The sequence below is a fragment of the Tiliqua scincoides genome, chromosome 6, assembly GCF_035046505.1.
Source record: "Tiliqua scincoides isolate rTilSci1 chromosome 6, rTilSci1.hap2, whole genome shotgun sequence".
NCBI classification, from domain to species: Eukaryota; Metazoa; Chordata; class Lepidosauria; order Squamata; family Scincidae; genus Tiliqua; species Tiliqua scincoides.
Window position 1 is genome coordinate 80,856,854 of NC_089826.1, and position 26,689 is coordinate 80,883,542.

Genomic DNA, 26,689 nt, shown 5'->3' on the forward strand with positions numbered 1-26,689 from the left:
TGCCGCTCAGAGGCCAGGGTTTCCCACTTGTTGAGGTCCATCCCTAAGGCCTTCAGATCCCTCTTGCAGATGTCCTTGTATCGCAGCTGTGGTCTACCTGTAGGGCGCTTTCCTTGCACGAGTTCTCCATAGAGGAGATCCTTTGGGATCCGGCCATCATCCATTCTCACGACATGACCAAGCCAACGCAGGCGTCTCTGTTTCAGCAGTGAATACATGCTAGGGATTCCAGCACGTTCCAGGACTGTGTTGTTTGGAACTTTGTCCTGCCAGGTGATGCCGAGGATGCGTCGGAGGCAGCGCATGTGGAAAGCGCTCAGTTTCCTCTCCTGTTGTGAGCGAAGAGTCCATGACTCGCTGCAGTACAGAAGTGTACTCAGGACGCAAGCTCTGTAGACCTGGATCTTGGTATGTTCCATCAGCTTCTTGTTGGACCAGACTCTCTTTGTGAGTCTGGAAAACGTGGTAGCTGCTTTACCGATGCGCTTGTTTAGCTCGGCATCGAGAGAATGAGTGTCGGAGATCGTTGAGCCAAGGTACACAAAGTCATGGACAACCTCCAGTTCATGCTCAGAGATTGTAATGCAGGGAGGTGAGTCCACATCCTGAACCATGACCTGTGTTTTCTTCAGGCTGATTGTCAGTCCAAAATCTTGGCAGGCCTTGCTAAAACGATCCATGAGCTGCTGGAGATCTTTGGCAGAGTGGGTAGTGACAGCTGCATCGTCGGCAAAGAGGAAGTCACGCAGACATTTCAGCTGGACTTTGGATTTTGCTCTCAGTCTGGAGAGGTTGAAGAGCTTTCCGTCTGATCTGGTCCGGAGATAGATGCCTTCTGTTGCAGTTCCAAAGGCCTGCTTCAGCAGGACAGCGAAGAAAATCCCAAACAAGGTTGGTGCAAGAACACAGCCCTGCTTCACTCCGCTTCGGATGTCAAAAGGGTCTGATGTGGAGCCATCGAAGACAACAGTGCCCTTCATGTCCTTGTGGAAGGATCTGATGATGCTGAGGAGCCTGGGTGGACATCCAATCTTGGGGAGAATCTCGAAGAGGCCGTCTCTGCTGACCAGGTCGAAAGCCTTTGTGAGATCTATGAAGGCTATAAAGAGTGGCTGTCGTTGTTCCCTGCATTTCTCCTGCAGTTGTCTAAGGGAGAATACCATATCAGTGGTGGACCTGTTGGCTCGGAATCCACACTGCGATTCTGGATAGACGCTCTCTGCAAGTACCTGGAGCCTCTTTAGTACAACTCGGGCAAACAGCTTTCCTACAACGCTAAGGAGAGAGATGCCGCGGTAGTTGTTGCAGTCACCCCTGTCACCTTTGTTCTTGTACAGCGTGATGATGTTTGCATCCCTCATGTCTTGAGGTACTCCACCTTCTCTCCAGCAGAGACAGAGGATTTCATGCAGCTCAGTGACGATGATCTCTTTGCAGCATTTTAGGACTTCAGCAGGGATGCTGTCTTTTCCAGGTGCCTTGCCAAAGGCAAGGGAGTCCAGGGCCACGTGAAGTTCTTCTAGGGTTGGTTCACTGTCAAGCTCTTCCAGCACAGGCAGGCACTCAATGTTGTTCAGTGCTTCTTCGGTGACTACATTATGTATATTCTTTTAACAATGATAGTCAGTGGGACTTACTCCTGGGTAAGTGGGGTAAGATTGCAGCCTAGGGTTCTTAAAAATTTTCCTGCTTGATGATGTCACCTCAGGTCATGACATCACTTTGGTGGGTCCTGACAGATTCTCATTCTAAAAAGTGGGTCCCGGTGCTAAATGTGTGAGAACCACTGCTTTAAAGATTTCTACTATTTCGTGTGTGCTGTTTTCCTATTGATGTTCCCTGTTTGAGATTAGAATGAGCCCTTCTGCACTGCAAACATAAAAGTGCTTGGTTTGGTGATAACACTGAAAACATCTTGCTGTTGAAAGAGCCGAATCACCAAAAACTTTGAACCGCGTGCCCAAGGGTTTGGCAGCGTATTAATCATTCCATTAGAAGTGGCGCTTTGACTTCCAAGGCTGAGGCCCAAGCAACAGCTCGCTGGCAAAAGGCCAAGCCTTTGCATTGCCACATTACCAGCCAGTAGAGTTCTGTGCTTCGCTCCCATTTATTAATGCGGCAGGTTTCCTACTATTCAGTCTAAAAATAGAACCGGTTATGTGAAGAAAAAAAAACACATGACATTTGTGCTTGAGCTGCAGTGTAGAAATGAGATTATTTTGTGCGGGCCTAGAAGGAGATTTGTTACATCGAGGCTGGTTGCTGGCCTTCGCCTTGTTTGCTGGGGGACACCCTCATGTTATTTGGCGCGATGGATGAGGACGGCAAGCTTTAATTGGTCTGTTTAATAGATGAATCAATTAAAACATGGGTTGATTAATTGATGGGGTGCATTTTCAGCTTGTGTGGACGGATTTCAATCAGCTACAATATAATAATAATAATAATAATAATAATAATAATAATAATAATAATACAGGTATTTCTATACGCCTTTCTTGGTCCTCAGATTTCTCCTCGGACTTTATTCAAGGCGGTTTACATAGGCAGGCTAATTAAATCCCCGTAGGGATTTTTACAATTTGAAAGAAGGTTCTATCTTTCAAGAAACCACAACATTCACATGTTTCTTTCTGATCTGGTTTCACATTCTGGCCTCCATCCTCCCACGCTCAGAGCAGATGGAATAACTCGGCTCAGCTTGTCAGCTGCTTCAAGGTCGCACGGTGTCGGTGGCCTCGAAGTGGCGACCTGCGGATGTTATCTTCAGGCAAATGGAAGCTCTACCCTCTAGACCAGACCTCCTGCCCTCCTGAAGAGTGAGATTCTTTATGTTTGGAGGCTATTTTGGTCCTAGTGTGTTGCTGTAAATATGAAATGAGAAAGAAACTATATATGTTGGACTTCAAGCCGTGATGACTATGTGCAACCTTCAGGTTTTAGAGATAGCCGGTCATTGAATGGCAGATGCATGGGAGTGGTACATGCAACAAGATACATGCAACAAGATGCAGGTATCTTGTATGCTCCCTGAAGCATCTGGTGGGCTGCTGTGAAATAGAGGAAGCTGGACTAGATGGGCCCTTGGCTGGATCCAGCAGGGCTTATGTTATGACTTTCCTGCCTCTGACAACCTGTGTTCCCTACGGTTGTACTCTTCTCCTGTATCTGAGTGCAAAGAGCCTTGGCTGTGTGGGAATGGATCTGGAGTGCTTGGCGGTTATGTCGCTGATACCTCCCTGGTCTGCCTCCCTCCTCACCCCCGTTCACTCCGTCCCTGCCTCACTCTGCCCCCATCACTGTCACACCTACCTTTGAAGGTCTGGCAAGTCGGCCTGTAGCACTGCCTCCCAGTGCGGCAGTACATCTAACATGGCCACAGCAGGAGGCCATTTTACGACAGCAGAACTGTGCCCCGCTGTTGTAGAGACCTCCACATGCCAGACCAATCCCTGATAGGATCAGACCATAAGTAGTCTGATCCAGCAAGAGCCAGGTGTTCTTGTTGCACACCTGTGTTTTCAGTATTATTTAAAACAAAATGATACCTTCTACACTGTGCTGTATGAATCCCAAAATCCTTTGGCCATTTGTTCGTCCAGTATCTTCTCGTGCCATCTGCTTTGGATGATTTAATTTTTGGATGATAATTTTTAAGTTTAGGGATGATCTTTAATTTTTAAGTTAATGATCATGCATATAACAAAGCATGAGTAATTTTACCCCAGACTTTCTCAGTTATTCTTCATAACAATTATGCGCTATAGATTGTAATTATGTGCATTAGGATGAGGAGGTGAAGACCATTTCACACATTATATTTTAAGAGTCTATCTAAGCTGTTCTAACTCTGTTTCCCACCCATGTGAGTTGCCTCTGCCCAGTGGTGGGCCGCGCTGAGTCAGCACTGGCCAGATGTGAATGTTAGTCTTCACATAATATATGTAGGACATTTTCTGACATCCCAGGAAATGTCTGGCTCCTTTGGCTTCTGGGCCCCCTTTTTGATCTTGGGCCCAGGTATGACATACCCCTGCACCCCTCTCACAGACCCTGCCAAGAATGGAAAATGTAAGAGCCCAGGAAATTTTGGGGTCCCCTCCTTTGACTCCTGGGCTCTCCTTTTGACCCCGGACCCAGGTACAATTTACCCCTTGCATCCCCCCCCCCACATTGGACCTGCCTGGGAATAAGCCTCATTGAACAGAATACAGCTTACTTCTGAGTAGACATGCATAGGATTGGACTGTAAGGGTGCATCCTAACTTTTGGTTAGGCCAAAGCAAGTCCCTTGTGCCAGCCTAAGAGGGTCACAAACGTGCCATAAAGCACGTTTTCACCTCAGGCTGGCTGCATCCAGCCTCTGCGCTGACTTGGGGAGGGAGGGTTGTGTTGGTCAAGCTCAGCTAATGCAGGGGTCTGGGGAGGGCAGGGAGGAGGCAGGATGGAGGCATTTTGGGGCGGGCAGAAGGCATTACAGAGAGCGGGCAGGCGGGAAACGGGAGGTGGGGCTGGGACCCAGCTGTTATGCCGGATCCCAGCCCTGTTCCCTGAACAGCACGGAGTGGCTTGAAGTCACTCCGTTCTCCTCGGACTTGTACCACTTCTTGATGTGGCACAAGTCAGGGGAGACCCATTGGAGCCGTGGTGGCTTACCTGAGGTTAAGGGGAAGAGTTTTCCCTTGCCTCTGGCTGAGCCACTTTTGGCCCAACTCTTGCGCTGGATACAGTGCAAGCCTCCTGGCCTTCCTGCTCCAGCGCAAGATAGGATTGTGCTGTAAATTTCTCGGATGTCAGTCTGCCTAAATACTTAAAAATTGAGATCAACGTGCTTGTTTCCTGGCCTCATTTGTTTTGAATTTCGATGACCGGGACAAGACAAGCTGCTTTCTGGAATCCTTCCAAACCCCAGCAAGATGCCAAGGACACACATCAAGGGTGCCAGTGGAAGCGCTTTGATAGTCAAAGTGGAAAGCAGCATAACTGATAAGGTCTCATTGTTGCACAAAGAGGAAAAGCTGGCAGTTTGCATATCAGAAACATCAGGTGTTAGGATCTGAGTCAGAACTGCTGAATAGCGGATTGTTTGCCTTTTGGAGAGACCGAGAGGAAGGAAATGTCATACGGTGACACCGTATATGAGAGTGACAGGAAACGGCCTTTCCCATGCTGTTTCCTATAGATATGGTTTGTATGGGAATCTCTGGTAGCTTACAAATCGGTGGTTCTGATTAGCACTTTTTTTTTTTAAGCCAGCATTCTCAAAAGCTAGAAGGGTATTTTCTAATCTGTGCATTCTCCATGATATCATTCTGGTATGCCGCAAATATTGATTAACTTTACACCAGAAATAAAGCACCAATTGCACATAAGGCAGAAAACTGAAATGACTACAAACAAGCTGAAAATAATACTCAGGGACTATTATTACAGGTTGAGTACCCCTTATCCCAGCTATTTTCAACCACTGTGCCATGGGACATTGGTGTGCCGTGAATGGTCTGCAAGTTTGCCATGGGAGTTTGGGGGAGGGTCATTTATCAGCAGGGCCATTGGGGGATGAGAACCCCCCCCCACAGGCAGTATGGTGTGCCTTGTCAATTGTAAAAAAAAAAAAAAATGATGGTGTGCTTTGACAACTGTAGCATTTTGTTGTTGTGCCGTGAGATGACAAAGGTTGAAAATCGCTGCCTTATCCACAGTCTTGAAATTCTGAAATCCTGAATTTTTTTGAGTACCAGTATTGGAATCTTGAAAGATATTGCGAGGAGATAGGATGTGGTGTCTGCAGTGGCCCTTTGCTCTGGTGAATTTGGGAGACAAGGGGTTAAAGCCTGGACTTTCAGCAGTGGTTAATAACAGCTGGAGCCACTAGAGGTCTTTAGGGATAAAAGTAGCACCTGGAGGTTGGAAAGACTGTGGGTAATAGAAGGAGCAGAAGGTTGGATTGACTGGCTGACTGAAGTACTGACTGACCTGGCTAATGAACTAACGGACTGACCAACAGACCTGCTGATTGTTTAATGGACTGGCTATCTGTTTAACGGATCTGCTAACTGACTGATGGACTGATTTGACTGGCTGGCTGATGGACTGGGAAACGGGCAATTGTGGACTACTGAAACTGCAACAGCTGGAGATTGCTGGTTGGTGGAGAGCTGGGGGAGCTAATTAGCTTTAAAGCAGACCAAATTTATCTGGAAAGATTGGAGAGGGGACTTGCGCAAAACAGTACCAACATGACTTTTTTTTTTTTTTACTTTTTTACCTAAAGAAATAAAATCACACACTGTGTTTCAAATACAAACCTTGTTTCATGCAAAAAATTATTTAAATTATTGTATAAAAATAGCTCCAGTCTATGCGTATAAGGGGTACGTGAAACACAAATGAATTTTGTGTTTAGACTTGGGCCCCATTCTCAAGATCTCTCATTATGTGTGTGCAAGTAGTCCAAAATACAGGAAAACCCTAAATCCAAAACACTTCTGGTCCCAAGCACTTCAGATAAGGGATGCCCAACCTGTATTATCATTCTTTTTAGAAACATAAATAAAAGAAATTCCTCAGGGTCACATTATCCTCTCTGTCCCGTTGCTGTCATTTCCAAAATAAAAAATGTGGTTTAAATTGGGGCTGTGGCTCAGAGAGATGCTTTAACCTCTGACTTCTCCGGTCCAGAGGATCTCAGGTAGCCAGGCTGGGGGGGGGGGGGGAATCACTGCCTGAGTGAGACCTTGGAGTGATGCAAACAGTTGAAATAGGCAGTACAGAGCTGATGGACCAGCAGTTTCAAATATTTTTTTTGTCAAACTAATAATTTATGATTTCAGGTGTAAATGTAAGAATAAGGCCAAGGCAGAAGCCGCCTTAAGAGAATTTGGGGTTCTAACTTTGGGGTCTTGGCGATTGTGTCTGTGTGTGCATGTATGTGGCAGGTTCCTCCTGCCACAGGATGTGCCACAGGATGTGGTGATGGCGACTGGCCTGGATAGCTTTAAAAGGGGATTGGACAAGTTTCTGGAGGAAAAATCCATTACGGGGTACAAGCCATGATGTGTATGTGCAGCCTCCTGATTTGAGAAATGGGCTATGTCAGAATGCCAGATGCAAGGGAGGGCACCAGGATGAGGTCTCTTGCTATCTGGTGTGCTCCCTGGGGCATTTGTTGGGCCGCTGTGAGATACAGGAAGCTGGACTAGATGGGCCTATGGCCTGATCCAGTGGGGCCGTTCTTATGTTCTCCTAACTACCATATGGCTTACAGTTTTGCTGCTGACATTGCCTGTTTTGAGGTCCTGCCAAAAGTGGCTGTCCTGGGTCTCCCGGCAACCAGTCAGTGTTAGCACAAAGTTGCTGGGGGCTCTGGGGCAAAGTCCTACATTGGCCACCTCATGGCACCCACGGCTTGCCCCAGTGGTGCATTGGGTGCTACCTCTATCACCAGTACTGAGAGTTCAGGAGCAGCCCACTGAAGTGGCCCTCTGCTTGGTATGGGCCTACAACCTGTGTCCCACCTGGGTGACCCCTGATGCTCTTCCAGTAGTCACCACTGTTAGAAGATAAACACACAAAGAATTGCTGAAAGTTTGCAACACCCACTCCAACACACTTCTCACTAGGCTCCATAAGATGAATAGTGGTGGCCCTTGCAGCCACCTTCCAAAAGACAGTGAAGTATTGTGGTTAGAGCAAGCTTCTCCAAACCCTGGCCCAGGGACTGGATCCAAGGTTTGGGGAAAGCTCCATGAGCGGAGCTTACCATTCCACCTCCACGCAGCTTGTCTTCTGAGTTGATCTGGGCACCAGGACACTCTGGGTAGTTATGTATGCCCAGACATATTGCACAGCCTTCTGGGATGCTGGACAACAGATGTGAGTGCCCAGGTCTACTCAGATGATGAGCCGCACAGAGGCAGAATGGTAAGCTGCGGTCTGAACGAGCACCACTTTTTTTTGGTGTGCATCAGTTATGAGTTTGGTGACTACTAGATTAGAGCATTGGACTAGAGCTGGGTTGGAATCATTGTGGCTGATTAGATGATCTTCGCGCAGTCACCTTATGTCTCTCTCTCAGCCCAACCTACCTCATAGGGTTGTGGTGAAGATAAAGTGTCTGGGTTGATAGGACAGCCAGCGTATTCTCCTTGGAGAAAGAAAGGGATTTAAATGTCATGCATCAGTAAAATAAATAGCTAAAAAGGTGGCCCATGAGATGGCACCACAATGAAATATAGAAAAGCACGTTGATGCTTACTGCTTTTGTTATAATTAATAATTGTTCCTTTTCTGAGTTTTAGGTTCTGTAGTTCTGCAACCATACAAGTTGTCTGAGCTGTATGCAAAGAACTAAGTGTGCTCCTTGCTCTAAGATACAGGAACACTGAATATACCCAGCATATGGCATGCATCTTACGTGCCTCTAAAGCACACTGTATTTGTTGCTTAAAATGCAAAGACCAACTGACATGAATTAACTCAAAGCAACTCAGTTTACATTTGCGTTCCACCACCACATCTTGCGTAAAAGGGTTTAGGTGCCTTAACTGAGTTATTTCTGCCACCTGGAGCCCAGAACTGGTACGACTCCTGTAGCTTTACAGCTTGTCTTATTTGTAAGGGCTGTGCCTGGAGCTAACTCATGAGTAAGTGTTTGAAAACAGTGTTATTTTATTCAGAAATAATCCCATTGTGTTCAGTAAGACTTAAGATGTAATCCTATCTTACTCATTGGAAACAAACACCTCTGCTCATGAGTGACCGAGGATGAGAAACATATGAATGAAGAACATAAGCAGACAATATTTATGTTACACCTTGTATTGTACACCTGTACAGTACAGGTGTATGCTGCAATAACTGCTCAGCTTTGATATGTGTTCCCCACTAACTACTGAAAATCATCAAACAAAAGGAAAATTGGGAGGTTGATCCCTTTATTATTTCTTTAGTCACTAGTGCTTACTCGACCTTCTCTTTGATGTCATTATTTTTAACTATAATAAGTTTATTGAGATTGCATTAAATTTGTTGGTGTGCTAATTATTTTTGATACGGTTACATGGTTTATGTTTGTTTATGCATATGTTGCCATTGAAAAAATAATTGAAAATTGGATTAGTTTGCCATTGAATATCTTTCAAAGTAAAAATCTGAGGTCCCTGCCCAAGCAGAACTTCTAAGGGATTTCAAAGGGCAACTGTATTACAAAAGAATAAATGCCCCCCCCCCCCAAAAAAAGTATAAGTAGATGTCTTCATATTTCATAAAGTTTCCAAGCATAACACTTTCCCCATGAACTTAAATATCCAACACAATACTGGAAGCCTCTGAGATAATCACTGAGTTAAAATCTGAGGCAGAGATTGAATGGAGAAAAACTGAACACAAAAGTTTAAAAATTGTCTTAAAGAAATCACTGGGTGAAAGAGATGGACTTCAAGGAAGATAGAGTAATTGACAACACTGAAAGTGGAAGACAGACCAAGAAGAATGAAGGCTGAGAAATGAAGTGAGAGTCAAAAAACAAAAGTATGAGAAACTTTGATAAATCCTGTTTTTGTAGAGAGGAATAAGCAAAAACCAGATTTTTCAGAGGGTCAAAGTAAGACTTGGAGGGAAAGTGAACGCTTTAGTTTACAAAAGCATTTGCACGGGAAACGATATAGGGCAAAGGGGCATGTCACTGATGCTAAAGCATCAAAAGACAACTCTTTAAAGGTAGGAAAAAAGATAGTATTCCAGCATTTTTGGAAGCAAGAGGGAAAAACAACTGAGAATGGCAATAAGAGACAGGAGAAATGGAAGTGAGGAATAAGGTATGGATAAGGCATAGAAATGGGGATAGAAAAAGCCCTTAATGATCAGAGAGGAGTGCATGGGAGGCAGAGGGGCTAGAAGACAGAGGTACAGATGGGAATACAAGGTAGAAAAAGAATGTAAGAAGAGCCCTACTGGATCAGGCCCAAGTCCTATCTAGTCCAGCTTCCTGTATCTCACAGCGGCCCACCAAATGCCTCAGGAGCACACAAGACACAATACCTGTATCCTGTTGCCACTCTCTTGCATCTGGCATTCAGAGACATCCTACTTCTAAAACTAGGAGGTGCTTTTAGAGGGGCAGCTTTCCTGCAAGCATGGATTTTTTTTTTAAAAAAAAGGATTTATGAAGTCTGTGTATTACAAAAGGTAGGATACAATATTTAGACAGAAAGAAAAGTATTAGCCTTCAGACACTAAACCAGCCATTTTCAACCACTGTGCCGTGGCACACTGGTGTGCCATGAATGGTCTGCAGGTGTGCCGCGGGAGTCTGGGGAAGGGTCATTTGTTACTAGGGCCATTGTGGGATGTGAGCCCCCCACCAACAGCATGGTGTGCCTTGTCAATTGTCAAAAAACCGATGGTGTGCCTTGACAATTTTAGTATCTTGACAGTGTGCCTTGAGACGAAAAAGATCGAAAATCACTGCATTAAACCTTTCCTTTTGAATATTTCTCTCCATTCATCATACACCTGCTCAGCAAATTATCATTGATTACTGTGTGATGTAAAAATAAAATTAAATTTTCCATACCTTTGCTCTGCAACCTTCCAGCTGAGCTGCACTGAAAAAACACAACTCCTGATTTTCCATTTGCTTTTCCATTTGCTTAGCAGAAAGAGTGGAGGTAAACAACTGACTTTCAGTTCGGTGTTTAAAGAAAAAGAATGCTGTTCCCCTTAAATGTGCTTTGGTGTGTTCTTTCTTTTGCAGTTGTGTGTAATATTGGAGCCAATGCAAGAGCTGATGTCAAGGCATAAAACGTATAATTTAAGTCCTCGGGATTGCCTGAAAACATGTTTGTTTCAAAAATGGCAGCGGATGGTGGCACCGCCAGGTACAGTCTGCAATTTCAAGTGATTTCAAGAGAAGGAATGCAGAAGCTTGGAAGAACCACTGAAGACCTCTTACCAACATGGAACAATGTTAGAAAACGGAGAAAACACAGTATAGAGGTGTCTCCCCGTATCTGCAGGGGAAGCAGCCCCACGCCCCCCCCTTATGAATACAGAAACTATAGATAAAAGGAGACCCTGTACAGTGACGTACATTACTTCTTCGCACTTCCCACCCCAGCTTTGTTTCGTTACCTGGCCCCAAGCAAATCTGTGTATTCCCTTTTTTTTTTTACTGTGTCCCTGCAGCATGCAGGCTGCCTGCCTGCCTTTCATGCTCCTGTTTTAGCATTCAATAAAAGGAAAACACAGACTTGTTTGGTGCCAGGGTAAAGTTGCTAAACAACTGTAATGGGCACGGGGAACCACGGAGAACTGTGGAGAATCAGATCCACAGATAAAGGATCCACAGATATGGGTGGGTGCATGCATTACCTCTACATCAGTGGTTTCCAGCTGTGTGCTTTGCAGAGGTGTTCCTGGTGGGGAGGGGAGAAACAGTAAGTGTCTTCAGGCGCCCGGATGCCATGTAAAGTGGCTCCTCCCCCTCCACTTCCAAGCCAGTCTGCTTGGCTACAATAGCAAAGCAGAGGCATCTCCTCCACTTTGCTCTTGCCTTCCCGAATGGTTCAGAAGTGGAAACCGAATGGATTCCAGCTGTGTGTTTTGCAGAGGTGTTCCTGGTGGGGAGGGGAGAAACAGTAAGTGTCTTCAGGCACCCGGATGCCATGTAAAGAGGCTCCTCCCCCTCCACTTCCAAGCCAGTCGTGGCTACAAAAGCAGAGGGATCTTGCCTTCCCGAATGGTTCAGAAGTGGTGAGGGAGGAACCACATTACACAGGTAATGCGTCCGGGCTCCTGAAGTCACTTACTGTTTTGCTTCCTCCAGGAACGCCTCTGGTGCTTGGGAACCCTAGGGGACACACCATCAATATAATCAGTAAGAATGGATAGTCTTTCCCAGAAGACAACTTGCCACCACTGTTGAGCTTCTCCTGAAATGGAAAGCCATTGGGGAGGATGGGGCATGTCTCAAGGTTCTTATCCCCACATTTTATGCAGTGTGCACCGGTTTTGCAAACAGACCGCTCAGCAAAGTAGTTGGTGTGAAAAGGATTTCCTTGAACGTTTCAGGTTTGAAAACTTAGGGCCCCGAGAGTGTACAGATTTGAACGCGAAGCCCTGTTCTCAGTACCATATAGGATAATTATCCACCTTACCCATTTCTCTCATTAAATTTTTTTTTAAGTTACATGAAATTCAGCATCAGAAAAGGTACCAATTGCATGTCTTCTTAATACTGGAATACCCTTGTTTTATTTGTCAGAGTTACATCTAAACCTTTCATATCCCTTGAATTAGTAGTTGTCTGATCATTAACTTTACTATTATTAACTTTATTTCTACCCCACCTTTCTCCCCAGAGAAAGGCGGGGTACAACAAGGTTAAAACAAATTAAAAACATAATTTAAAAACAGATAAAAGTATATTAACAACTATCATAAAAACAGTAGTCAGATAAAAAGTAGTCAGCTAAAAGGAGCATAGAGCAGCAAATCATAAAAGAATCAGGCCTGTAACCAGGTATTTAAAAAGATATTAAAAGATTTTGAAAAGATGTTTAAAAAGGCTGAAAACTCAGAAGGCCTGTCTAAACAGAAGGGTCTTCAGGCCTTGCCGAAAATTCTCAAGAGAGGGAGCCATTCTTAAGTCAAGGGGAAGGGAATTCCATTGCGTTGGTACCACAACTGAGAAGGCCCTATTTCTTGCCGCCACCCCACGTACCTCCCTAGGTGGCAGCACTTGTAAAAAGGCCTTCTCTGATGACCTAAGAGGAGAAGCCGGATTAGTCTGATATAACTGATGATGATGATGATAACTTAATATGACCTTTGGCTCTCATCTATGAATGGTCACTGTTGTAGAGAAGGATTATTGTTTTCCTACCCCTGGATTTAAATGTGCTCTCAGCTCCAGGTTAATGTTCTTCGTTGTATTCCTCCGCATGCATTAAGATATCTATAATTGGCTTTATTTCCTATGTGTCTCCTACAGCAGAGCCTACAAGACAGCCGACGACCAAACGGAGGAAAAGGAAAAATTCCACCAGCAGCACTTCCAACAGCAGTGCTGGGAACACGGCAAACAGCACCAGTAGCAAGAAAAAAACAGCAGCTGCAAACCTGAGTCTTACAAGCCAGGTACCTGTAAGTCTCGCTTTCCATTGAGGCCTCCCTATAAGACAGTATTGTTCTTAACGCTATTACATATCAGCCAGGATCCAAAGCACCACAGAGTGATTTCTGCACCCGCACCAGGACTTTTCAGGCACCCCACCCCAGCCACAGCAGACCCTTGAAAAACTACTTATGATGGTCAGGAACCCTCTAGCACGACATCTGGTGTGATGCTCACATACGTGTGCACATCCCTGAAATGTGTGTTGAATGAGGCAGAGAAGGCTCTATGGAGCCTGAGCAGAGTGTCGCAACTGTTTTTACTTCTTGTGCTGAGCCCAGAAAGGTATCTGTTCACTACTGTGCAAATCAGAACATGGGCAGGCCGATCCTAAACAGTCCCGTGCTGTGATAGAGCTGCGCCGGTGCGGCCTCCGCTGCATCCAGCATGGGAATTGCAGCTGCTCTAGGTCTCCTTGGGGTAAGGGAATATCTGCCCCCTTACTCCAGATAAAGCCCCAGCAGCCGCAATGGGGCTACTTGGATGTGTGCCAGCAGTATCGCTGGTGCAAGTCCAGGCAGACCCATGTCAGCCAAGCAAGTCCAGGAAGGGGGAATAGGATATGGCAGAAGCCTTCTTCTGCCAATCCAGCCCCTTCCCAGGCCAAATTTGCTCTCTTCCCCAGCCTCTCCCATCCTGTTATACCTCCTCCCTGCACCCATTCTACCTTCCTCCTGCCCACCCCCCACTGGCCATCAAATGCCTACCTGTTCCAGCAGGTGCAAGGCCACCAACTGGTTGTGGCAGACTGGTAGCGGCCTCACTATTGGGGCAACACTCCTTCAAATTGCCACAGTCTACCTTATGGCACATCTGCAACAGTGTGCATGCCGTTTGCTGGCATGTTGGTGGCCATAAGGCTGCAATCCTGTATGCACTCATTTGAGAGTAAGCCCTATTGAACTCAGTGAGACCTACTTCTGAATAGATGTGCATAAGATACTGCTGCAAGGGTAAATAGTGGGGGGATTAAAACATCCACAGACTGCAAGGTTCCTCGAGCAATTTTGGCTGGTCCTACAGCTAAGTCATTGGGGTCCTGGTTGAACTCCCGATCTGTGTCAGTGCACAGCATGATTAGAGTTTAATTGTTTGCACATGTCCTACTCAGGGCTGTGTGTATATTCTATGCTCAGAAACTTAAAAAAAAATTAAGTTCTCTTCCAAGTCAACCCAAATTCTACCTCAAGAAAGCCAAGTACTATGACCTCAATAATTACTCAAAATTAAGCAAAATGTGCACAATTAATATGATATTGTATTTATTCTGGTTTTGCTATCAGTCTGAAGGAGGCACTTAAATCTCACTCCCTACATAACTATTGAAAGTGTTATTCAGCAGTTCCTCTGGTTTTTGTAAGGTTTCACAATGCATTGTCCACACGCACTTTCAAGCATATCTCTGAAACCACATGTGCTAGAAACTTCCTTTTAAAACAATTGAGATTCCGAGAAAAGTATTTTCCCCCCCCCCCAATGCCATATTCTGTGTTTGCACAGTATTGAGGCACACACACAACCCTGACATGGTTGTTTTGCCAATACTAAGTTCTTCACTAAATCTGTGACCCTCTCTGACAACAGAGTTTTGTTCCACTGTCTCCTGCAAAGGTATGCTGTCCTCAAGCGGAGACTGTTGATTAAGAGGAAATTCCAAAGACATAAGAAACGATCCAACCATAAGAGAAAGCATTTTCCCAGCAGCCATGTCAGAACTTCATGGCATGAAGCTCAAGAGCTGGTACTTTTAAGAACTTGCAAGTTTCTCTATCAAAATTTTTTTTATTTTAACTCCTATGAGCCGTATGTTGTGGAAACCGTTAACCCTGTGCATATCCCAAAGTTGATCTTCACAAAAGATGTAAGTCATTTATGAAAGGCTAGGAGAATTCAGAATTACAGTACAGCTCAAAACTAAGGACATTCTGAACCATTGCTTGTTGTCCCATTTGTAATGTTTTGGGTTTGTCCTTCATTTGTTCCTTGATGTCCCACTGCTAGCCTTTGTGTATTACCCATCAGAGGTGAGCCATCCATGCTTTTACTGTTCTGGCAGTAGTAGGGGCTGCAAAGCTAGCTAAGTTCAGAACCTGCCTGGCAATGTCCTCGCCCCAGGACTTGGCCAACGTCTTTTCATGACCCAGTAGCATAGCTAGAGGTGGGGCAAAACACTAAGTTCTGCAGACTCTGCAGAAGAGGCCCTCCCACTTGCCATTGTAACCATTCCAGGCAAGCGAAAGCAGTGCACAAGTGCTTGCCAAACTAAATGATGTCTCCTGCACATTGCCTTTGCTGCCCAGAATAGGCCGGGGGCATGTACATGGTGCATTGCGACACCGGCAGTAGTTAGCATTGCCCCCGCCCAGCTATGCTGCTGTCAAGACCCACTAGATTTCACTCTCCCGCATAGCAGGTTCATCGTTTTGAAATGAAAAGTTGGCAACTCTGTTTCCCATACATATTTGCTTCCTGCTCTAGAAATTATGGATTTATAGATTAAAAGAGCAAACCATAGCACTTAATGTTGCTCGGATCAGGTCACTTGCTGTGGTTCTCAGTTCACAGCCCCCAGACAAATGGTTACTCTAAAAGGAAAAATAAGCATAAACCTTACGAGATCAGTAATACGAATACACAGAGAATCCATACGCCTTCCAAGGAGGGCTTCAGCATCACAGAAAGTTCAAATCTGTGTTTTCTGTTCTTTATAACTAAATGAAATCTAGCAAGATTGCTTCAAAGATAAAAAGAAATATTCCCCACTGGCATGAGGTTGCACAGAGCCCAGACTGGCACAACTTGTGACCCACCAAGCCAGGCACAATTCATTGATTGTCGTCCACCTGGTGGTTAGCAATGCTCCTTGTTCTAGGGAGTGACCCAAGCAAGTCGCAGGATTTAGTGAGCCATTCTTGATTATTAGACTTGGCTAGTGAGCTGCACTTGGCTTGGCAGCTGACAAGTTCTGCAAGCCTGCCTTCTCCGCTCCCGCTTGCCTGACCCCAGACCTTCCTGTTAATTCTAAATCAGCCATTTTCAACCGGTGTGCTGCAAAAGGTCCGCAGGTGTGCTGTAGGAGTTTGGAACACAGGGGCTGAAATCACTGGAAAAACTCCTCCACATTCTGCGGCTCTGCTTCTAGGGCAACTGTCGGTAGCAACGGATTGCAGAGCCGGAAGAGGGATCGACAGCTTGTTACTACAGACAGTTGCCCAAGAAAAAGAGCCGCAAAACCTGGAAGAGTCTCCTGGAAGTTGGAAGTGACATTGCAAGAGTCCATAGAGAAGTCCATAGAGGTCAGTGTGCCATGAGAAGATAAAGGTTGCAAATCACTGTTCTAAATATTGCTCTTTCTAACCATGACATGTGTGAATGTCGCTGAAATCTTACAAGCTGCTTAGTAACCCGTGGCTGTGTGTGTCCCCATGCGAAAACCAAAAAAAATCTAGGGTTTAATTCTGCTTCTCACTCCATGAGCAGGAGCTAGGAGCACTCCAGAACTGCAGCCTCAACCCTGGGAGGGATGGAGCCTTGTGTCATTCGACAACAGTGACCCCTACTGGCCAATTTAAGGAGAAGCATTGAGGGGCTCTAAAAGGAGTCACTTCCAGTCCTCCTCAGAGGTTGGTGGCAATTGCACGGGAACTAGTGAGTGGAGATTAACTGGTGTTTAATTGGTGGGTGTCGTTAGCATTCCTCTCTAAGGATCGGAAAGGTCCTGCTGTGGGACAGAGGCAACACACCCAATCCCAAGAAGGTTGGTTGTGCTGAAGCTCCATTGAAATCAATGGGATAAATTAGTTGCAACTAAACTTTTTTCTCTCTCATTCATTTCAATGAGGTGCAAGCACGACTGATTTCTCAGGATGAGGGCAGCATGTTGTCTTCTCCCTTGAGGGGTTATTGATTGTCTGGTATGTGGAGTAGATGCATAGAGCATTTGCACCCTGTCGTGAAAACTTTGCAGTCTTTATAATAATATAAGTTAGCTGTCAGGATGCGACATGAAACTACGGTGTAGCTGCTAGGTAGACCTTAGAAGTCATGGACAGCACTGGACATAGCCAGCTGTCATTATTGGTGGAAGGCATTCTCATCAAGGGATAGCAATCAGAAAAAGGGAAATCACCCCAGCCTGACTGTTGAGCATTTGTTCGCACATAATGATGAAGCCCTATGTTGCTTATTTTGTGGTACTGTGCCATTCACGCATTCACCTGAGTGTTTGACGATCCACCTTGACAAGCTTCAAAAAGCATGAATGTGGGGGGTTTTCAAGCTGTCTTCTCCAAAGATCAGTAAATGCCATACAGCTTTCCTGAAAAAGTACCTTGCTCATCAACTTCTCCTGCAATGTAGAAAGTGCAGGAGACTGTGGAGTGTGTTCTAGAGTGCATTCATCATGGCTTTCGCAGGGTGGTGCTGCGCTCCAAGAAGTCTGCCACAAAACAGAGTGTATGTTTTAATTTAGAACGGTTCCCAGAATCCTTTGCAATACGATTAAAGTTCTTTGGTGAACAAGGGTCTTTGGAGGTCAACAGTTTGAAAACCACTGCATTGATGGTTCACTGTGAATTAGTAATTCCATGCTTTCCATTGCAAGCTACTGAATTTTAATGCATGTGTTCCTACCCATTCAGAACTGTAACAGTTATATAACATGGAGTTCAATCCCTTTTTAAGGAATTCAGGTGGCTTACTTCTGCCAGCCTTGGAATACCGGGAAGTACACTGCTTATTAGCTATGGTTCCTCGCCTCACAGCAGGACATAACTTCAGACCATGGTTGAATATATGAAGTAAAAATAAAGAAAGGCTCTGAGCATTTCTTTTACCAACTAGAATCAGTCCTGAGGCTTCAGGAATTGGATCATAGGGCATGGCTCCAAGAAGACAGGAGCTCCAGCACCTCTCTTTTTTTAGGAATTACCTACAAGCCACATTAAATAAGAGCCACTTCAGACAGATCTGCGTGGCAACTGAGTTTGCATGGCAGAGGAACAGTCGTGTCCCTTCTCTTTGTCACAGAAATAATGTCATGCAAGTACGCTACCCAGAGTAAGCTAGTAGTGAGAGCCACTGGCTTAGATGGCTTTAAAAGGATAATTCATAGAGTACAGGTCCATGCTCCTTATCTGTGAATTTGGAACCTGTGAATTTGACCCAACGTGGCTCAAATCCACAGATCCCAACCCACGTCAGGAGGGCTGACCTGAAAGCGGTCTGAGGCCCTGGAAGGTCTCAGAAATGAACTTCCAGTTTTCAGGTCACAGACCACCACTTGAACATGAATGCTGGCCCCCATCTGCGGATTTCATTGTCTGTAGAGGGTGGGATTTCATTGTCCGTGGGAGTTCCAAGAATGGAACCCCCACAAATGCTGAGCTTGGACTGTACAGATCTATCAAACACAATAGCTAAATGGAACCTCCAGGTTCCAAGGCAGTGTACCACTGAATGATCGTTGCCAGCTCTTAGGGAGGGTTGTTGCACCTTGTGCTGCTTGTTGGCTTCCAGAAGCTTCTGCCTGGTCTAGATGGTCTTTTGGTCTGATTCAGAAGATCCTTTCTGATGATAGGAATGCTAAAGCCTGATCCATGTGATCTTTCCTCTTCCCTTCTTAAGTGGAAAGAGTTGTGGAAATTGATTGTATGTCTGGAAGCACATATCTGGAAGTTGTGTGCATAGTGGTAGGGAGGGACAAACTCCTCCCCTTGCAGACTGTTGCCGTCAGAATAGCCATCTTCTTCCTCTTAATAATACAATTATCTCTGCTTTTTTCGCAGTTGTTTAGTCATAAGAACATAAGAACAGCCCCACTGGATCAGGCCATAGGCCCATCTAGTCCAGCTTCCTGTATCTCACAGCAGCCCACCAAATGCCCCCGGGAGCATACCAGATAACAAGAGACCTGCATCCTGGTGCCCTCCCTTGCATCTGACATAGTTCATTTCTAAAATCAGGAGGTTGCACATACACATCATGGCTTGTACCCGTAATGGATTTTTCCTCCAGAAACTTGTCCAATCCCCACCTTGGTATCTGTGGGGGATCTGTTCCCAGACCCCTGCAGATACCGAAACATGCAGATAAGTGTATCAGTGGGTCTGGTCCAGTATTACCTCTGGATGCGACCGGAGGTATTATTGGACCAGACCCACGGATTCAGTTATCCATGGGTTTTGGTATCTGCAGGGGTCTGGGAACAGATCCCCCACAGATACCAAGGTCCAACCTGAACTTTAAAACCTGGAATAAAAATTCAGCTGCACGTGCACCGTAAAACTGTAGGATTGGGCCATTAAGTTTTCATGCTGCAGTCTGAAATTTGTCCAGAATGGTGACATTCTGTTATTTCAGTGTCGAAAAGTGATATACAAATATGGATAAGGTAGTAAATAAATAAAAGATGCCCTGAGTACTAGAAGAAAGCCACTTTGTAGCAGGTTATATGGAAAAGAGTGATCACCTCTTCTAGGTGAGTTTTGCTCAACAACTCCAAATAGCACCAGTCTGTGTTCTGTGACCTGCTGACTTGATCCTTGCACAAAAGTTTCTACTTCACTGCTAAATCGCTCTACGTAGCTGCTGCAATCTGTTAAGAATGGTAGCACAACTATATTTTAATTAACCTCACCACATGTATAGTTAGTTGTTTGGGGGAGGTGGTAATTTCATTTTGGTACTCTTTTGTGAACGTGTTTATTTCTATTGAAACGCTATAGCAATATACCTGCAGAAGAAAATATTCAGTGTTTTCTATCCCTGCCCCCAAAGGAGCTTGCTGTATAAATTTCAGCCAAGACAAAGGGAGACGCAATGGAAACAAAAGATGAATACAGGCTTGCCCCAGTATCCACCGATCCAGTATCTGCTGTTTCAGTTATTTGCAGGTGGTGGGGATGCTGGAGACCCACTCCAAACATATTCAGAAAGTTTTTTAAAAGCCCCCATTAATGCATTCTGGGGCAAAGAGACAAGGGCCTCCAGCCAAGCCGGAGGAGTCTAGAAGAAGCCCAAGAGACTGCCTAGGATTCTGCAAACACAGAAAGGCTGTGTGACAATTGGGCAAGTTAGTGCTTTTTAAAAGCTTTCTGAACATGTTGGAGTGGATCCTTGGTATCCACAGTTTCCAGTATCCGTGTGGGGGGAGGGGTCCAGATCAGAACCCCCACAGATACGAAGGCAGGCTTGTTATGTCCAAGTGACATTACACAGTTACACTTTGTTTCCGTAGGAGGTGGGGGCTAGGGGATTAAACCAGAGGCATCTTGAAAAAAGGTAGCGTTTGACAAGGGGGATTTGAAGGAAGTGAATGAGATGACGCATCAGAAATGTTAGGAGAAGATCCTGTATCTTCTGCAAATCCAAGAGGTTCGGGGGCAGTTGAAGGTGATAGGACTGTAAGAAAGTAATAGATATAATGGGTTCTTTCTTGCTATGGAAAGAGCATTTGCAATTGTATAGGAAATATTGGATATCCAGATGCCTCTAGAGCTTTGAATGGCTCATTACGTTAGTATGTACAAATCTGAACATCAGGAATTACTCTTTCCTGGGAAGTGTTTCAAGAAGCCTTGCCAGGGAAACAGCATCAAAGCAATCGCCCCCCTAGACAATTCCCTCCTCCCCTGGATACTGTGTTGTGTCCGGCAAGCTGGCAAGGTCAAGCAAGCTCTCCGGTTTCTTGCCTGGCACATCTCTCTGTACTCCGTGCTGGCTAAGGATCAACAGCGAGTCCGTGATCCACACTTGTACTGGGGTACTTACTGTGCATGCCTTCATGAAAAGGATTCTTTGCACTCCCAGCAGCCATGGGACAGATCCTTTCCCTCTTGTCCTCTTCAGCTTTTGAAAACTGCGAGCTTCCTCGGTGTAATTATAATTAGCACTCTGTCTTCCTTTTCATGATACCAGCTGGACAGATTGGGCCTCCTTACCACACAGATTGGCAGCCGTGTTGCCTACACAGAGAGAGGTGACAGGCACCACGAAATAACAGATGGCAAATTCAGGGCTTGTTGGCAATCAGCAGTTTTTTTTGCTAATGACTTAATTAGCTATGCAAATTGTCAAATCAGTGCGAACATTGTTTTTATCAAAAAAAAACCCTCTACCTAAATTAATTATCATAATTAAGTGGCGGGATGTCAAGTGCACTGGTTAGAGATAAGAGGTATATTCTGTATTCCGATAGCTGGTATGTTAAAGGTAGGATTTTATAAATTTAATTTTAACTGCTATGACTACTGGCTGGAGAAATAAGAGTATGAAGTTGAGAACCAAGGGCACCACCCACCAGGAAGTTCTCCTGCACAAGCTCTCTTGAAATGAATGGGAGCTGTCCCCCAAATTGGTAGTGGATCCATTTCAAGGGAACTGTGCACCAGAACGTCCAGATGTTTTTGCATTTAATCTGAGTAGTGTGGTAGTTTGTCGACTATATTGGTAGGTGTGTTGACATGTCATTGTTTTGTTCCTTGTAAACAGAATAACATACATTAATTTGCTGAATCTGAAAAAGGTCACATGATCATTTTAATCCATGGCTGAAACTCTATCACTGTGAAGCTGTAGATGGTTTTTAATGCAAAGGTTATTCCACCTGCATTGATGGTGTTTTGGATTCCAGAACTAACCAGATGCAATGCAGAATCCTAAAACCAGGTTTACACCTACTACAGAGGGGTCACTTAGTTTCACTGTTGAGCATGGCTATCATGAAGGGTGCAATGATGCATCACGTTGATGGGGATTGCATGAAAGTAGCGCATATGTGTCTCATATGCAGCGGTCTCTTATAGACCCAGTGGCTCTTGTTAAGACGGGTTTTGCTTTCTCTGATTTTCCATATAACAAGATGTTGGGGGCCGTTCACAGGATGTGATGGTGGTCGGGGAGCCAACTCTGATGGGAGGAGAATTTGGCGACGAAGACGAGCGGCTCATCACCAGGCTAGAAAATACGCAATACGATGCCGCCAACGGCATGGATGATGACGAAGACTTCAACAATTCACCCGCCCTGGGGAACAACAGCCCGTGGAACAGCAAACCCCCCACTAACCAGGAGACCAAGTCTGAAAACCCAACACCGCAGACCTCTCAATAAGTCCATCTGAAGCTGCACCCCCGTTGCATATAACAGCAGGTTACAGTTACTATCTCACAGCATTCTTTACAAATAAAAACCCTCCCAGTTTTCCACAGATATACAACCTATTTCTAGATGTACAGCTATCTTTTCTTTTCTGTTTTTTTTTTTAAGTTAGAAAAATAATTTATAAGCTTCTGGGAAGTTATCTCAGAAGCCCTTGCACATAACATGAGAGTGGCACTGACCTCAATGAACAGAACTGAATATGTGTCAGTTTCATAAACATTTCTAAATACATTTCAGTGAAGGATTTTTTCCCAGCTATTATTCCCCTTGCTCTATAAAGATCATATCTTACAGACCATCAGTGCTCAGGATCTATTAACTGTGTTTTGTTTTTTTAAATGGTGAAATGCATCCTGATTTTTGAACTTGCTCCAGAGTTGTTTTGTTCTAGAACAGGAGTCTCCAAACTCCGGCCCATGGTGCTACAAGAAAGATCCCTCGGGCATGGTGTTGACAAAACCTTACCTTTCCACGCCACAGCCTACTATCTTTGCACCTTATCATTGCAGAAACGTACACCAGGTAGCTACTTCCATGGCCAATCACCCCAAAAGCCTCTGCACATTGATTTCCCAGTGGAAGCGACTGCCAGGCACAAGTTTCTACAGCTATTGGGAGCATAGATATCTGGCTATGGCACAGAACAGTAAGGATTCACCACTTTTCTTGTAACACAGGATGTGGCCCACCGGTCATAGTGTTCTAGAACAGGGGCATCCAAACTTTTTGGCAGGAGGGCCACATTATCTCTCTGACACTGTGTCAGGGGCCAGAAAAAAGAAAGAATTGTGTCTGGCTCCAGCAAGTCTCTAGAGGGCCAGAGGCTCATTGGAGACTGGGCGCTCCCCACGGGCTGGGCTGGGGGTCCCCGAGTGCAGCAAATGGACCCCAGGTCGGGGTTTGAGCACCCCTGTTCTAGAATATGACTTATGTGGGGGGGGGTAATGACTTTTAGTTTCTCCTCATTCAGTTTCTTTCTTCGATTAGCCATTTTGAGGGCAGGAAACAAGAGAGGAAAGCACTTTCAACGGTTTCCAGGAAACTATATAGTCAGCCTGCTTCTTACATGCACCTTACGTGCATGAATTCAACTACTTGCGCCGGCCAAACGAAAAGGAAACAGAAAAGCAACTATTTAAATAGTCCACCTGCCGTTCCATTTACTAAATACGTGCCCTGGAGTGAGCCTGAGATCAGAGAATGAAACTACTGTTCCCTTCGTGGGTCTCGATTCCCACCTGCCTGTTGTAGTTTTTAAAGAGACAGTGTGTATTTTTTTCAGATGTAAGGAGTTTTCACACATCCCCTTCCCCTTTGCTGTACTGACCTCCACTGGTGACTGAATGCATCGCTGGTGGGGTGGTGCAGGCCTCAGTGCAAGCACTGCCTACTCACGCTTTGCTGTGCATGTGCTTTATGGCACCTTTGCAACACAAGGACCGCTGTGCCAGCGAAGGCTCCAGTTAGGATTGTGCTGTGAATTGTACACAATTCTGTGTATTGTGGTTTGGGAGTTGGACTTAGACCTGAAAGATCCAAGTTCAAATCCCCCCTCAGCCACAAAGCTTCCTGAGTGACCTTGGTCCAGTTACTCTCTCTCAGCCTAAGAACATAAGAACAGCCCCACTGGATCAGGCCATAAGCCCATCTAGTCCAGCTTCCTGTATCTCACAGCGGCCCCCCAAATGCCCCAGGGAGCACACCAGATAACAAGAGACCTCATCCTGGTGCCCTCCCTTGCATCTGGCATTCTGACATAACCCATTTCTAAAATCAGGAGGTTGCGCATACACATCATGGCTTGTAACCCGTAATGGATTTTTCCTCCAGAAACTTGTCCAATCCCCTTTTAAAGGCATCCAGGCCAGTCACCATCACCACATCCTGTGGCAAGGAGTTCCACAGACCAACCACACGCTGAGGAAAGAAATATTTTCTCTTGTCTGTTCTAACTCTCCCAACACTCAATTTTAGTGGATGTCCCCTGGTTCTGGTGTTACGTGAGAGTGTAAAGAGCATCTCTCTATCCACTCTGTCCACCCCCTGCATAATTTTGTATGTCTCAATCATGTCCCCCCCTCAGGCGCCTCTTTTCTAGGCTAAATAGGCCCAAACGCCACCGCCTTTCCTCATAAGGAAGGTGCCCCAGCCCAGTAATCATCTTAGTTGTTCTCTTTTGCACCTTTTCCATTTCCACTATGTCTTTTTTGAGATGCGGCGACCAGAACTGGACACAATACTCCAGGTGTGGCCTAACCATCAATTTGTACAACGGCATTATAACATAAGCCTCACCTACCTCACAGGGTTGTTGTGAGGAAAAAAGGAAGAAAGGACCCAAGTACATGAATCTGAACTTCTTGGAGGAAGGGTGGTATAAAAATGTGGAAAATAATAAAAAATAATTTGTCAGCTAGCTAGGGTTATGTATCGCCCCTAGCTGAATCATGGCATAGGCATGTAGGGTATTGCCCTATTCCCAAGAAGCTGCTTTCTGGCTCCAGTTGTGGTTCTATCCTCTCTTGTATTCTCTGCTCACTGCTGTTGCCCTCCGTTTTTTCTTTTCATTTCAAGCATTCAGTATTTTATCTTTTAGATTGGAATCAGTTCCCATTCTACTTCTTTTACCTATCAGAAGCACTGAGACAACTAAACAGGTTTTTTTTTTTTTGTTTCATCAAAAGAAAAGACGTCACAAATATTTTTATGTGGAGAAAGTCACCCAGTCCCTATGAGAGTTTACGCTTTGTAAAATTGCTGTTGATCTGGATTTTGAAAGCCATGTAATTCATTAATTTTGTGAGCAGTTTAACTGAAGGCTAATTATTTCTTTTCCCCGTGTTTTTATTGTATCTTGAGTTTATTTTGTTCTTTCTTTTCACACTCTGTTTCTTGTATAATACTTTTTGTAAAGCCCTCAAAACCAATTAATTTTTGGATTCCAGTATATTTATGTGAAACTTTATAAAATAAACTAACTTTTTTCATTTGCATATTAATATGTTCAAATCAAATCATCATGTAAAAAAAAAAATACAGTGAGTTGGTGTGTTATGATACAACTGTATTTTATGTATGCTTTGCCAATACGTGTGCCAATAAACTGTGTTAACAGAGGTGCTTTGTGCGTTTCCTGAGCCACGAAGAGAGAGAGAGAGAGAGAGAGAGAGAGAGATACCAGAGTAGAATATTTGAGGAACATTTAGTTTCTGTAACAAATGGTTCTTTTAACAAATGTTTCTTACAGCCTAATCCTAACCTGCTCTGGAACAGGCAGGCCAGATGGCCTGACCCATATCCAGCGTGGGGTTGGTCCTACCTGCAGTTCAGTCTGGGGCAAGGGGAATTCATTCCCCTTACCCCAGGTAACACAGCAGCAGCCTCAATGGTGCTACTTGCATTTGTGCCACCTAAAGAGTCTCCGCGCTGAATTGCCCAGGAGTGAGATAAGATCCAGTGGCTGGATCCTGGCTCCATCGCCCACCTGGTCTTCGGCTGCTCACTTCACTAACAAATGGTAAAGGAGCTATCAGTGTCTTTATTAGCAATTCCCCCCCCCAGTAAATTATTCAATCCCAAACCCACTCCATTAATGCTCGCTATCTCCACAGCAGCCACGATAACATTAAAATTCTATGCTGTAATTGTAATGTTTTCTAAGGGCTAATCATTTGTATTACATTTCCATGAGAGCACACTTAGGATGCCATCCTTCATTATTCATAGTGATGACTGATGCCACCTTTTTAGTTTTTAAAAAGTTTGCACATGCATTGTAACACCCATCCTTTCAGTAAGTAAGGCTGAAAAGGTGGAACTGCAAGCAGTTCTCAAAAGGGCCTCTTGGAACCACTCCGCAAGGAGACCGCGTGTTCTTTTGCAATACCCTTTTGTAATAATCACTCACGGATGTGGTGGAGCATCTAGGCCTCGAACATCAACATGGACAACCCTTATGAATCCCAACTGTAGGAGAAGAAATGGGGATTTTGCATTCCAGCCATACTACTTATTCCTATAAAATCCTGTAGAAACACAGCAGGTCATAGGATTAGGATGGGGAGTACCCAATGCAAAGGGTGGGAGAAGGGGCGGAGCTAGCAGAAAGATATAAGAACATAAGAACAGCCCCGCTGGATCAGGCCATAGGCCCATCTAGTCCAGCATCCTGTATCTCACAGCGGCCCACCAAATGCCCCAGGGAGCGCACCAGATAACAAGAGACCTGCAAGGCTTCCTGGGAATTGTAGTTAAGAACATAAGAACAGCCCCACTGGATCAGGCCATAGGCCCATCTAGTCCAGCATCCTGTATCTCACAGCAGCCCACCAAATGCCCCAGGGAGCACAC

General features: G+C 45.1%; 1 protein-coding gene across 7 annotated transcripts in view; it reads left to right on the forward strand.

The window, feature by feature from the left end:
- LDB2 (LIM domain binding 2) overlaps positions 1 to 25,431 on the forward strand; it is a 227,708-nt gene extending 202,277 nt beyond the window's left edge. Inside the window, exons 6-9 of one of the 7 annotated variants that reach the window (XM_066631799.1) lie at positions 10,757 to 10,880; positions 12,995 to 13,146; positions 16,658 to 16,800; positions 22,058 to 22,139. In XM_066631799.1, coding sequence (XP_066487896.1) covers positions 10,757 to 10,880; positions 12,995 to 13,146; positions 16,658 to 16,762 — 381 coding nt within the window. In that variant the 3' untranslated portion in view covers positions 16,763 to 16,800; positions 22,058 to 22,139. Of the gene's footprint in view, positions 1 to 10,756; positions 10,881 to 12,994; positions 13,147 to 16,657; positions 16,801 to 22,057 lie in introns of all 7 variants that reach the window. The other 6 variants (XM_066631801.1, XM_066631800.1, XM_066631795.1 and 3 more) reach the window with 6 other exon arrangements.
- Positions 25,432 to 26,689: the final 1,258 nt, after the last annotated feature.